The following is a 12,768-nucleotide window of genomic DNA, read 5'->3' on the forward strand; positions in this document are numbered from 1 at the left end:
AACCTCACGGTGGCTTCCCCTCACTCTGTGTCCTATACTTCTTACATCTATGCCTTTACATCCACACTGAAGTACACCCACCTCTCTTAAACCCTCCTGTCCAAGAAGTCTTGTCCTGTTTTTTTTTTGTTTTTGCATATCCCTTTTTGCAATTTCTTTACCTCCCTCCCTCTCTCATGTTGTCTCTCAGTCTCTCCCTGTCTGTGTCGCTCTCTCTCCTCACCTCAGTATTTTGGCAAGGTTGTATTTCTTCATTAGCTGTGCCGTTGAGGGTGGGGGGGGTGGGAGTGGGGGAGTCCCAGGGGACGTCAGAGTACATTAATTCTCATCAGAAGGCGAACAGAGCAGAGTGGAGGCTGGGAGCTCTGAGCTGTGAATGGCACTGGGCAGCTGTCTGAGTCTACCACCACTCTATTACTGCACGTATGTCTTCAGGCATAACACACACAGCAGCGCGCGCACACACACACACACACAACGCGCACGCATTTGTGCATACATGCGCCGTACAGTTCTTTAAACACAGACAAACAGACACACACATTCGTACACACACGCACAATAATGCTCCTGCAGCGTGTCATTGACAGGTGAAATGTAATCAGAGTCTTTCTCTTTTCCTTCTCTCGTTTCTCACTCCCTTGCTTTTAAGTGCTTTAGTCAGTGGCTTTCACGCTGCTTTGTGTTCCATTGACCCCGATTCTGCTTTAATTGCCTGTCCTTTGAAATGAAATTACCTGGATATTGATATTGTTGAATGCAGTGCAATTTCATCGCGACGTAATTGATGGAGGACCGCGTTGACAGAATGCCCCTAATACAATTTCTACTGAATGGTCCGTAATTAACACATGCAATTTGTTTTCACCTGTGATTTTTTTTTTTTTTTTTCCTTCTTTTTAAACGCATTTATCCGGTTGTAATTTCAAGCATATTATGTTCGGTAGGTGGTCTGTGTACATACATGTGAGCCAGATCACATTAGCCTTCCGTTGTTCCATCCTTTTGCATTCTGGAGGACTGTAACACTCAAGTCGTTTTTGTGTTTCTGCACACTGTACAGGTATGCAGCATGATCAGGATGAGCGGTGCACACATACCTACAGTATATGCCAGTGCCAGTTGCCAATAAAGTGCAGTGTTAATGACCAGCAGTCCGAGCCCAGCACACACAGGCAATCTCTTCCTGCTGGCCCCCATTATCATAGAGGTCAGGGGTCATACCCAGGGGGGTTATTTAAAGTAAATATATAAACGGATGTCTCCCTGTTTGGTAGTTAACACCCTCGTTTGACCAGCGCTGAGATTGCACAGTGCACACAGTGTTGTGTGAGGTCTTAATGTGGAAAGAGGGACTGTGGTACTTCGGCAATAGGCCTATTAAAGACATTCATTAGACCTGAGCTTATGAGAGAGGGACTAACTGGTGGGCAGTTGAATTAACAGGCCTTTTACATTACAAGCAGACTCACAGGAGGCCCATCTGAGCTGCGTGGGGGAAAATCGCTCGACCGGCCAGTGAAAAGTTGTTTATTGGAGTTTTTGATCACACATTTTTGATAGACTTTGAGTTTATCCATCTGCCTTTTACAGCGCGAAGTCACACGAAAAACGGACACAAATACATTTTAAAATCTTGAGCGACACGACGAAGTAGTTTAAAACGGCAGCCGCAGTAAAAGGTTGGAAAGTTAGGTCAAGAGTTCACGCCTGAGGTGACAGAGCCAAGAGTTTTGCCTTGTGTAGCACAATGTTACTGTACTTCACACTCCATTAGACAGGGGAACACTGGGCCAAAAACAACCTGCTTTAAAGCTGAGAGCCATTTCAGAGCAGAACTCGACATCACAGAATCAGCGGTGTTTTACGCCTCTATCTTGTTTTATCAGGTTTAATTGGAGGTTACAAAGGTTGTTTTTTTTGTTTTTTTTTAACAGATGTTTTTCTTCTACCAAGCAATTTAGTCAGACTTTCCTCACCTTCTTTGTATCGCGGATAAAAATTTGAATATCTCGCTGCTAGTGTGTGCCCCCGCTGATAATGTGCTGAGGTCGGCGTTCCTTAAGTTGACTTGTGACTAGGTTTGTGCTCTTTAATGAACCTTGTGTGTGTTCGGAGGCCTGAAGGTGATCGTACAGTACACTCCTATGTAATAGCATGGGATGGCTCATTATAGAAAGGCATAACAATTCACACATTAATTTTCCAGCATCCAGTTTTTAATTAATCCAGTAGGCAGTCTTAAACACAGGGTACACAAATTGCCTTCGGCCTCATAATTAATTCTAATGGAAGAAATTAAAAATTGGTGGGGTGTGTTTGGATTGTTCGGCTGTGTTACTGTGGTTTCGAGCTCGCTGGAGCGACGCTGTCACCGACAAGGATCTCTCACTGCCCTGACCAATCTCCGCTCAGTGGCACGCGAGAAGGGAGTGTTACTTGCTCGCCCACGCCAAGTCTGCAGGAATGGAAATTTGTCTGTGTGTGCGCTAAAGCTATTTTCTTTTTTTCTTTCCTTTTTTTTTTTTTTATTAAAGTCAGTTGTTTTTTGTATCATGACCATGTGCTTGGGAGTGTATGCGTTTCCTCTGATCTGCTCTCCTCTGCTCTGCCCTCTCTGAGTCGATGTGTTGGTGGGTTTGGTTACTTAGAGCAGTTACACAGAACCTGTATCAACACCTATTACTTCCACCACCCTTGTGTGTTGAAACGGTTGGAGATTGCTTTTCAATGTGTTGTTGCTCTTGGATTCCCGCCAGCTGTATTCGGTATCTACAGTACCTGTCGAGCCACTGGGACTTGCACTGGAAACCTCTGTATCATATCAGCATTACTGATGCTCTGTCTCTGTAGACCTCTGAAGTCTTCCACTCTCTGGAATAAGACACCCTGTTTCCTTTCTCTGCCTTCGCTTCTCACTATCCCATCCTTTTTTTATTTTCTGCTCCCTGTCTCTCCTTACCTCCTCTTCAGCTTAATATGGTTCAAAAAGTCCCTTTTTAATGCAGCTCTGTCTTCTTTGTTTCACTTGTAATCAATAAACAATCAAACATGTTTTATTTTCTGCCTTCCTCCCCTCCTCCATAGGCCCCTGCACATTCTGGTGTGTAATGCAGGAGTGTGCACTCAGCCCTGGAGCCTGACGGAGGACGGCCTGGAGTCCACCTTCCAGGTGTGCCATCTAGGACACTTCCTGCTCGTCCAGTGCCTGCAGGATGTGCTGCGTCGCTCAGCCCCCGCACGTGTTGTGGTGGTTTCCTCTGAGTCCCACAGGTATGGACAATAAACTAGGCATGTAAAAAATTTGATCTTGTTCCAAGGTTGACTTATTAGTGTGTGGTCTCAAGAGGAGACTATTAAAATGAGGCAATTGCAGCAGGATATAAAAGGTGTTTGTCTGTTTCAACAAATCCTAATTAATTCTTGAAAATGTTGAATGTGCAGAGAAAAACACAATTTGGGCCAATTGTGTACATTTTTACATTCAGTAACCTTAAACGTGCCCCGTGGAGTTTTCTTCCAAACAAATAAAGTTTATGTTCAGTGTTGCTAACAGCGCTCTCCGTCTGCATCCTTGAGGTCTAACAAACATTTTAAATCCATTTCCTTCCTCATAAAACATTAGCAAAAGAGAGAAACTAAAGTGCTCCACAGCTCTACTGGAAGAAAAAACATCCACAGGGTGCTGTACCTTTAACCGCTGCAGAACAAGTTGTAGAAAACATGTATAAAAAACAAGATAAATCCAAGACCTAATTACCTTACCTGACCTATTATTGTGCCACATTGTACATTTATCTCAATTTGAGTTAATCTACTTTTTTTCCATTCACATAGATGCTTTCCTGTGTTTTCACGACATGATAATTACAACTGCTAGTAATGCATATTGGTTGACACAATATGTAACATTTCTGCATTCAAATGTATAGACCTCTGTATATATTTTGTTGAGTTGTGTACTTACATTATCTCAAATGTTTCCACCAATGTTCATCAAGTTTCCTCAAGATAACAGAATGTTTCATTTGGTTGCCTGCCGCTATAACCTCCGGGGAAGAAGGGAGGAAGTCGCCAAACAAGACCGTACATTAGCTGTAAGATTCTGAGAAATGGCATGCACCAAGCATGCACAGATTGCTGCTGCAGTCAGGGTGATAAACAGGAGTGAAGATAAATACACTTTAATCCCCAAAGTGAAAAGTACTAGTGTGGTCCATCCACACAGCTGGTGCAGTGCTTTTTTTTCTTACGGTTTAGCTGCAGTGCCACACTTTTCTGTAGGGCTCAAAATTATCCATTCATCCGTTATCTGCAAATGCTTATTCTATGCAGGGTCGCAGGGGGCTGGAGCTCATCCCAGCAGACATTGTGCGAGTGGCGGGGTTCAGCCTGGACAACTTGCCAGTTCATCACAGGGCTGGTGTATAAAGACAACCCACCATTCACACTCAAGTTCACACCCACCGGCAATTTAGAGGAGCCAGTTAACCTGTCCTGTATGTGTTTGAACTGTGGGAGGGCAGAGAACAAGTCAATGAACAAACAGTCAATTTTGCACCTTGCTTATGGCATTTTCAGTTTTCTAAAAATAAAATAAAGTGCTTCAGTTGACAGTAAAAACAGTGAGAGGTTAAACACTTTGATGACGCTCACCTTCTCTTAATGGCAGAATGCAGTGTTCTTGTCGATGTGAGCACTATGCTGTTGGTTGTATTCCCAGCATTCATAGTTAAGCCGTATTTAAGTCACACTCATAGATTTTAAGCAGTAATATCCCATAACTACCCTGTCTACTCCGACAACTCTTCAGCTCCAGTCGTGCAGTCGCAGCCGCTGCACTGGCCAGTTTTTCGCTACAAACTGATACATCAGACTTAATGCATATTGTCAAACATGACAGCCTCACTCACTGAAAACTCATTTCCCTCCACACGCTGTCGCTATGAATTAAACGTATCATCAACATGATGGATGGACTTTTCAGCTAAAATTTACTTTGATCAAGTGTCTGCTCCTTTCTGTCTGACCCCCTGACTCAGCCCCTTTCTCCCTTCTTTTCCCTCCGTCTGCCGTTGTTTTCCAACTCTTATCTTTTTGTCAAGCAACTCCACTCCATAGGCGTCTGTTTTCCCTGTCATAAAGTAGACAGGCATGATGTCTTGCAGTGATCTGTGAGCCCGAGCCCTGAGCCATGTGTTTCAGTGTCACTGACTGACTGAGTGTGTGTGTGTGTGTGTGTGCGACATTGATCCTGGCTTCAGTCAGTCAGACGGCAAAGCAGAGTGATTGATCGGAGCTCGGCAGAGTGACCTGAGACAAGGAGAACATACGCAGAGTTATTCTTGCAGATCAAACAGCAGCACTATTACAGCGGGCCTCGTATGAGTTATGTTATACAGACTGCCATGCATGAGAGGGCAGGAGCAGCTTGACACTCAGATTCACTCGAGGGTCACGCTGCTGTGACATGCTGTAAAAAAAACGTGAGAGGAAGAGAGAGTAGGAAAAGCTTATCGAAAGGGAGCACGTCATGAAGGGAGTATTGACAACAGATGATTGATGCAAGACTTTCCTGCGCTGTGAGAACAGTGAGGTCACACAAGTTTTGGAGGCGTAAAAACTGCCACAGGAGCAGGCGAACGGGCCGAATGTGGCCGATTTAAACACATCGCAAGGACGAGAATGGTCAGGTCGGCTCCCTCTCTCCTTTTCCTACCTCCCAGACACACACACTCACCTTTCCTTCTCTCCTCTACAAGCGGCAGCGGCTTTAACCCCTTCAAAGAGGGCTTAGGCAGGACCAGAGAGAGTCGGTTACACACGGACACGCACCAGAGGGAGGGGAAGAAGGAGCGGAAATAGACAATATCTCATATTACATCTTCCCATTCTGTCCACCTCATTCCAGACCTATATTACATCTACTGAAGTCGCCTCCTTTTTTGTTTGAGTTATTTTCAGTTTTCTGCGATTTCCCGTTTATTCACTTAGCCTCCCCTCACAAGCAGCGTGTGACCCCTGACCTGGCAGCATATTGTATTCCCTAAGCCCCTTGTCCTCTGGTAAAGCATTGACCTATAAGGGACAGGGGTGGGAGAGATGGACACATGGGTAATGGCTGGACACTTTATCAGTTTCCACCACAGGGGCTTACAGTGGAATTGGCCCAATACAGGTTTACTTTGCCCCAGTGCTGCATCAGATCTGGTCAAACAAGGAGATGATATCCTTAATGAAATTACCTCTGATGGATCTGACCTGCAGGTCTGGCTCCGTACTTTTATGTACGGATGAGGTGTTTTTTTTATAACCAAAATCTTTATATTTCATTATGCAAGGTTGAGTGCATCATTCTGCAGGATAATTCATTGATTTTCAATATCACTTTATTGCTGCATTCAGTTGTAACCAGGCACAACTTCAGTATAAGATCTAACGGTATCTCCCTCGCACATCTCGAGGAACCTTTTATCTGACGTGCTTCACACTTGGTGGTTGCACTGCTGAAGAACCCTTTGTCAAGTGTGCAGTTGTTTGGACGATAAACGATATGATTAAAAGAAAATATTAAGTGCATCTTGATCTCTTCGATATGACTGTGAATGCACACATGCAGAGACGCAACATAAAACAGGAAGTCAGGTTTCCTTTCTCGTCGACAGCTGTTTGTCCGAGGAACTTCACATTTGGCCCTTTTCTTGCTGAAATTGCAATTAAATAAACTTTGCATTAACAAGCTGACAGTGAGCTGTTTAACTCTGCGTCTCACATCACAGCAGGGTGGAGGCTTCAGGGCTCTAATTGGCTGAGTGGGGACAAATGCATGTGACTCTCAGTTAAACTGGCCAAGAGAATAACAAGTGCATGCAGGACAAAAAAACAGAGGTGGAGGCTGTAAAACTAGCGAATAGATGCACAGACATGTAGCAGAATCAACCAATGGAAGGCCGTAAACTGCTTTTACAGGTCAACCTCAGTTTAATCTCACTGGTGAAGAGTTTTAATTCAGTTAAGGTATCAGGGACCGTGCACAATGAACATCACTGTAAATACTGTATGCTGGAATCAATCAAGAGGTTAGTTTTCGTATGTAGTCCCCTGGCCAGGTGTGATGTTGGCAACCTTAAAATCAATAAACCAGTTTAAAACAATGATCGTGATGTACGGCGCGTCGATTACAGTAAAAGTGGGACAAAGACCTGGGCAACAATAAAAGCAGAGCGATTGTACACAGAGAAATAACACAACACCAAGCAAGCACGGACAAAACATGTACAGACGTACATATACTGTATGTATGTATGTCTGAACGCGTTGTGTCGTCCGTCTCCAGTTTTAATAACGTTTTAATAATATTGTCAAATATTGTGAAATAGTTTGGGTGAGCGGTTCTTGAGGAAATGCCAGAGGCCAAGCAGTCGGCATGTTCCTACCAGGCACAATTTGAACGGGCACTGCACCAGTGTGAAATTCTTTTTTTTTTCAAAAAAAGACCCCTCCGTTTGGTGCTCAGGCAGTTGATTTATCAACCTCGACTTGCTAAAGTAGTTATGAAGTTGCAGCACATGAAATGAAAAGCCTGCAGATGTTGTAATTTAGCCAAGCAAGGATGTTGCGGAAGGCGACAGTAAACAAGAGGCAGCGAGCTTGTAAAATCACAACAAGGAAACCAGGTGACATTTTGATTGGTTGTTTTCTAATGACTGGATTAATATGTAGGATGTGTTCCACCAGTTTGGAGCCCGGCTCTCTCTCTCTCTCTCTCACTCACACACACACACAGAACACACACAGGGAGTGTGGTTTTCCGTGCCCGTGTATTGTGATGGGATTGTGTGACTGCATAATAACACAACGAGTAGTGTAATGTTTAAGGGGCCTTGTCAAACATCTGGAGTTTAACAGCTCTGTCGCAGGCAATTAAAGAACATCATGTCACGTCTTTGATTTGTATTCAGCCAGCACCACACATCTGGCCGTCTAAAGCCTCCACAGACACACACACACACACACACACTCACAGACACACTCACACAGTCTAACTTCTCTTGATCCTGGACTGTGTTTCAGGTTCACAGACCTGCTAGACTCGTGTGGCAAAGTGGACCTGGCCCTGCTGTCGCCCGCAAAGAAGAACTACTGGTCCATGCTGGCTTACAATCGGGCCAAACTCTGTAACATCCTCTTCAGCAACGAGCTCCACCGCCGCCTCTCGCCTCATGGTGTCTACTCCAACGCAGTGCATCCTGGGAACATGATGTACACCTCCATTCACCAGAGCTGGTGGCTGATGACCTTTCTCTTCACACTGGCCAGACCTTTCACCAAGTCTATGGTAAGAGAAAAAAACAGGTTTGACAAAGTGTTTTATAACCTCGTGACTGCACAAACAATAGAACTGAATTGCGACCAGAGTGGTTTGGTTAACATGTGTTCGTATTCCACTAGAAGTAGCTCTGTAGACTCTCCTCTATCCTTTACTCTGCCTATATGTTTGTCTTGGCACGTTCCTGGGAGAGAGGAGAGGAAAAGGATGGAGAGGGGTTGATCTGCTGAGTGCTGAGGGCTCGGGGAGAGAGTCTGGGTTTCACAGATAGAGAGATATTCTGTGGTTTGTTTTCCTCTTCCCCCTGTCACTGTTTATTTAACTCTGAGAGGCGGTTCCTCTCACAAGGGTAGGCGATATTCCAGATCCTGTGTACTGCGACGATTAGGTTACAGTAAATGCACTGCGCAAACTCAAGTCTCTACTCTACTCGTATGCAGTCATGTTCTCCACAGTGCTAAAATAATGCGCTCTCTGTCAAGTATGTTTTTACCATACACCCCACCCCCATCAGGAGAACCTATTACCAGGTTTTTTCAGATGCATTATCTTAAGTTCGGAGTCATATTAGCTGGCTGACTAGAGGCCTGTCTGAGAGCAGAGATGCTGTAAAGACATTATGTCCTCACAGGCTGATACAGAGAGAGGAGGCCGTGTGCTGTGCCAGAGGGACCTGAAGTTAATATCTGTTTACAAGTTTAATTTTGAAGCAACAATAAAACTGGATCCCCTCAGAGAGATCACACTCTACTTTGATGGTGATGGTGTTGTGACTCCCAACATGCCTCCATGACCCTGGGAGCTTTTTTTGGTAGGGTCTCCGTTGGCGAACTGGTCCCTGGTAAGAGACTTGCTACATGGAATGCCATTCTCTGATGAGGATGGAGCAGAAGGTGGTGCAGGAGATATAGCTATACCAAGTATGTGTAGGTGGGCTACTCACTGTACTGGCTCTGGAACCAAACTACTGCGTACCTTCTTCTTTTAAGGAGGTACCCATGGAGACACGAGTGGGTCCAGTGTCAGGATACTCATGATCCTCTGGCTGTTGGCTTTTGAGTTCCCCTCTATATTTTAGGATGTGGCTTCTCTTCTTTTGTGAGTTGCAGAGAGGAAGGTTCTGAGTATCCAGCTTTTCTTTAGTCCCTGGTTTGGGTAACAGACAGGGCTATTGTACAATGTACAGTGTACAATGTAGTGAAACTGTTTCTTTGCCTTTAATCCATCCCAGGGACCAGGCTAGAGGCTAGTGCTTTAGTCAAGGCCACTGACTGGAGAATTAACCACTCAGATGAGATTTAATGATTGATGAATGATTCGATAATGACTGAGAAACCTCGTGAGAGGGGTGACTGGAAACCCTTTTTTGCTTAATTAGCTCTGGTTCTTGAACTGGTTCTGTTCTTTGGACCTCTGTGCCAGTCACACGCCGTCCATAAAGAACATCTCATGTAGGAGAAGATCAGTGAACAACTTCTTTAACTGTAGTTGTATCATCTGATCTGATGAGTAGGAGGGTAGAAGAACTGCTAACCATAACTGGTTAGATTGGATTGTCAGCTGATGGAAGGAGCACTTTGAGGGACTCAAACCAATGAACACAACCTCTATAGGTTACAGAGCCTTGCCCATTTCACTGGTGGGGTTGACTCGAGGTTGTGCTCCAGTTATGTGGGTGTCAAACTGCTCAGCCTCTTCTGGAAAGAAAGGAGCATATGGATGCTGGGTCTTATCGTCAAACCTCAGATTGAGGAGAAACTTTGTGGATTCCTGATTCATGGAACAGCGGACACGCTACCATAGAGTTGTGAAGGAGTCAATGGAGGTTAATCATCCAGTCAACATATTCTTTTATGGATTTTGTGAAAGGCTTATGGCAACGCCCCCTCGGCCATCTTGTGGGAATATAAAGTGCCGAAGCAACTGATATTTTGTGGACAAAATTTTTCGATGCAGCCGACAGAGAGCGTCAATGTGGTTGGCCCGATTTGGGAATGCGTCTCTTTCTGCGAGCGATGAAGTTTCTTTTGGGTTCATCAGACTGTGACTGTGTGCATCCAGTGGCAATTTGCAAAACTGTCATAAAGATTGACCTTTTTATCAATTGTACCTCAGTTGTCACAGCCTGTCACACCCAAATTTTGATATGCAGTTGACGCTGATGAAGCATTACATCTACAGTAACTATTGCTGTCAATGGAATTCAATTAGATCATAATATATAATACTGCTTACTGATAAAGTTTCCTCCCAAGGCAATAACAGCTCAGAGTGGCGACTGTTGTCAGTGTGCGAGGGTTCATCATAAATCACTGCATGAGAGTCTTCATAGCACGTGTGTGTGTTTCTATAAGGTGATGTTAGGAGCCTGAGGTTAATGTCCTCACACACTTTGGGTATGAACGATAAAATCCAACAGTGTGATTTATTTTAGTCTAAGTTGTGTCCTCTGCTCTACAAGACTTTTCAATTGATAGCAGCACTCTACCCTTTAGGCTCCATCGTCGCCTAATATATGCTTTAGTTTGACTATTACATCTTTCCATTAGCTGCTCTGCATACTTTATCAATTTAGTGTTTGCACTGAAGGGAAAATGTGATGTGTTGAACTGCAGTGTGCTGGAGTTTTAGCGAAGCGTCATTCTTATCCATCATGTTTGACAGACACAAGGCCTCAGGCCGTCATTTGTCTCTCCTCCCTCTGACATACGATGAGAGATGAGAGGAGCCGCTCCTCAGCACCTTTCACAAAATGCCAAGCTGAACATTTCCTCACTTTGACCATTTATGTCACAAAACACTCCCCTTTTTTTTTTAATATAATTTTTCATCTCTCGCTGTCTTGTTTCAGTCTTTGAATCCGGTCTGTGTCGATTTTAGTTGAACCAAAATTAGTAAAACTTGTAATAAACGTGCTTTTTAATCAGCTGATTTGGAAATGTCTCCCAGGAGTGCACAACACTTCTGTGTTATGTGTGTGCCTATGGTTAAGAGTGCGTTAATGTTTTGGATGTGAGCACACAGATGCAATTAGCAGAGCGGTTCCTCCTCCAGAAAGAGGCTATGGCTTTCCTACACGTGGTTAATTACACGTAGTGTAGATGTTAGTAAATATTAAAGGACAAAGGTAGAGCTAGTAATTAAATTCTGGTGTGCTGACACAGCGATTAGCCAAAACTCATGTCTGATAAAGGCCACACACACACAGACACACACACAGATACAGAGGCACACCCTTAAGCTGAGCATTTGCTCTTATTTAAATCTGGGCTTGATAAGGCCCCTGAAAGTGTATCCTCTTTAAAATCCCACTCCTCACTCCTTCTGCCCCCACATTAAGGGCTTAATAAAACAGTGATATTATTTCAGTTATTGGTTGCAGGGATATGAAGATGGTATCGCTTTAATTGCTTGCGTACGCTTGCGGGATCCATGGAGATTGTTCTGGGATGCAAACACAAGCAGAATGTCGACTCCAAAAAACAATCACAAAGCCCCCGTGTGTGTTCTTGCGCAAATAACCAGCCTCTCATTTAAAACACAGGTTTGATTTATAGGAGCACAGGTGGAGTGATATACAGTTGCGCCTCACACACACATGGACGAGCACACACACACACACACACACACACACACACACACACACACACACACACACACACACACACACGGACGAGCATGCGCGGGCACACACACACACAGGCACATGAATTCACAATACGGAGACAGCTGAAACACCTGGAGCTACATGTGGTCCTAAATCTTTAATTTGATTGTTGTAGTAAAGACGAGGAAATGTCATGTCAGGCCATAAGCCTCGCACTCGGTCAGCCAATCGTGTTCGTGCTTTGCTGCCTCATTAATTGTGCTTCGTGCTCTCTTATTTTATCACTCTTGCCCCTCCACTTTTATCTCTTTGCTGTTTTGCGCGCGCACTGCCAAAATATATTTTGTACTCGATTTTTGCATTCTTTGTGTTGTGACTTCCACTTAAGGCAAAAGAAACTTCTCTATTAGCAGGGAGCACAGCCCACTCCGCTATTGATGTACAGAGCTGATTCCATTTTGCTGAGTTGAGAAAGGCATCTATAAAGAGCCATGACATTTTAATCAGCCAGACTATCTCTCACTAACATCATGTTCCCCTCCCCGTGCCTTGATCTACTTATCAGAGATTGTGCGACCAGGCCCGGAACTCCTGTTTCTTTAATTCAGCGTGTTTAGAGTGGGAGTTTTCCCTGTGTCCTTTGGTGTGATTATCAGTGCTGAATGATCTGGCCTGCAGTGGTGTGTAGTGTACTGTTCGTGTACAGTATGTGCCTGGATGTATATGTGTGTGTGCGGCAGTGGTTATCACAGTTCTGTTTAATGCTTAAAAAATTTGATTGACGCCGATTTTGGTTGATTTATTTGATGTGGGATTGTACCTCAGGATAAGA

General features: G+C 44.3%; 1 protein-coding gene across 2 annotated transcripts in view; it reads left to right on the forward strand.

Moving 5' to 3' along the window:
• wwox (WW domain containing oxidoreductase) overlaps positions 1-12,768 on the forward strand; it is a 138,084-nt gene that overhangs the window by 39,023 nt on the left and 86,293 nt on the right. For both annotated transcript variants that reach the window (XM_030426105.1, XM_030426104.1), the window contains exons 7-8: positions 3,088-3,273; positions 8,074-8,338. In XM_030426105.1, coding sequence (XP_030281965.1) covers positions 3,088-3,273; positions 8,074-8,338 — 451 coding nt within the window. The remainder of the gene's footprint in view (positions 1-3,087; positions 3,274-8,073; positions 8,339-12,768) is intronic.

This window comes from Sparus aurata, chromosome 8, assembly GCF_900880675.1.
Source record: "Sparus aurata chromosome 8, fSpaAur1.1, whole genome shotgun sequence".
NCBI classification, from domain to species: Eukaryota; Metazoa; Chordata; class Actinopteri; order Spariformes; family Sparidae; genus Sparus; species Sparus aurata.